General features: G+C 39.7%; 1 protein-coding gene across 1 annotated transcript; it reads right to left on the bottom strand.

The window, feature by feature from the left end:
- Positions 1–274: 274 nt before the first annotated feature.
- Positions 275–1714, bottom strand: LOC146909658 (uncharacterized). The gene has a single exon (XM_085729366.1). The coding sequence runs from the start codon at positions 1712–1714 to the stop codon at positions 275–277; it is 1440 nt and encodes a 479-aa protein (XP_085585492.1).
- Positions 1715–1938: the final 224 nt, after the last annotated feature.

Here is a 1938-nt window from a genome sequence, read left to right as displayed (position 1 = left end):
TACTCCTTTATCTTTTTGAATTTTTTCTTCTTTTTCATTTTTTTGTTCTTTTTCATTTTCGACTAAACTTCTATTATCTACATCTTCATCATTATGTACATCCTCCTCTTCCTTCTCACCTTCTTCTTCATTCACATCCTCTTTATCTTCAACAACTTGTCTTTCCACCTCCAAGTTATCACCAATCCCTTGTCCAATTACCTTACCACTTCTTGTTGAAATGGCTTTGCATTGCTCGTTCTTTCCATTGTTGCTATTGTGGTTATTGTTGGGATTATTTTGAGTGTTGATTGGCCAAGATTTGAGAGATTTGGCTCAAGTGTTGAGCTTGTTGTCCCATTTGTGTCTCTAGATTTTTGATGGAAGCGGTGTTGTTTTGTTGGTTGGCCATTGTAAGCTGCATAAATTGATTGAGGGTGTCTTCAATCTTTTGTGTACGATCTTGTTGTGGTGGATATTGTTGGAAGTTGTTGTTGTATGGCTGTTGATTTGAAGGCCCGGCATTAGATCTCCACCGTTGTCCGAAGTTGTTTCCTCTTTGAAAATTGTTGTTGTTCGGATACCGTTGTTGATTAGAATTTCCCGGATATTGACCTTGAAATTGTCCCGGCCTTTGTTGATTGCCCACATAATTGACTTCCTCTTCAAGTTGTGGTGGACAATACCCCGTTGGATGATCACCGGAACACATCTCACAAAAATGGACTTGTTGATGCCTCTGTTCTTTTTGCATTTGTTCTTTGATGAGCTTAGGCATCTCTTTCATTTGAGCCTTCATTTCTTCCAGTTGTTGAGTTAGGATTTTGGTTTGTGCTAGATTAGCATCATTTGAACCCAACTCTAGGATTCCGGACTTTCTCAAGGCACCACTTTGATTGTGTTTAGCTGTTCGATCATTGAGTGACATCTTGTTGATGATATCCACTGCTTCTTTTGGACTTAATCCCATCAAAGAACCCTGTGCAGCTGCATCTAAGATAAGCTTTGGCTCCGGTTGTAATCCTCCACAGAACATATGGATTTGAGTTGTATCGTCAAATCCATGCTTTGGACACTTCCTTAGTAATGACTTGTATCGCTCCCATGCATCACATAAAGACTCATCTGAACCTTGAGCGAACATTGCAATTGCAGTTTTAGTATCCATGTGTTTATGATCCGGAAAGAATCTCTCTTGGAACGCTTTTTCGAGTGCATTCCAGTCATTCAAAACAGATGGTGGTTGATCAAGATACCACTCCCGAGCTTTGCCGATGAGTGAATGTTGGAACAACCTAATGAACCCAGCTTCTTCATCAGCTTCAGATTGACCAAGACTGTTGGCAAGGGCATAAAACACCGATAGATGTTGATAAGGATCTTCATGATCTAGCCCGACAAAAGGATGATTTGAGACAAGTTGTATAGTTCCAGACTTAAGCTCCACTTGTTTCTCCTTGTCCTTTCCAATATGAGCCAACCGTCTTGGACTTGTCCAAGAGGGCATCACACTTTGATTGCCTCCTGGAGGGTTTTGACCATTTCCATTTCCAGCCATGCTTTCTTCTTCTTCAAATAAGGTGGTTAATGAAGGAATGAAAGTTGAGGTTCCTTCTTGTTGCTTTTGTTTGGCTAGTTCTCTTTCTTTCTTTTTCTTCAAACTGTTGTTCCTGCGGGCAGTCTTTTCAATCTCAGGATCGAATTTAAGTTTCTCTGGTGGAACTGTACCTCGCATATACAAATTTAAAGAGTCTAACCACAAGATTAGCAACACCAAGGATAATAAATGAATGATATAAATCTCTATACAAAGCAATTATGTGCAAAATTGCTTAAAACGATATAATAGTCGTACTATCTCTGATATCTAAACGCCAGTCCCCGGCAACGGCGCCATTTTGATGTAGTATTTTTGCATCAAACAAGATAAGTATGTATAAATCGTCTCCTCAGGGACTA

This window comes from Medicago sativa, chromosome 7, assembly GCF_051527215.1.
Source record: "Medicago sativa cultivar Bolivia chromosome 7, Bolivia_mono, whole genome shotgun sequence".
Classification (NCBI taxonomy): Eukaryota; Viridiplantae; Streptophyta; class Magnoliopsida; order Fabales; family Fabaceae; genus Medicago; species Medicago sativa.
The sequence above is the reverse complement of the archived record's forward strand: the minus strand, read 5'-3'. Positions and strand labels throughout refer to the sequence as shown.

Coding starts and splice junctions, on each gene's coding strand:
- LOC146909658 (XM_085729366.1), bottom strand. CDS start 1,714: ATGCGAGGTACAGTTCCACCAGAGAAACTTAAATTCGATCCTGAGATT.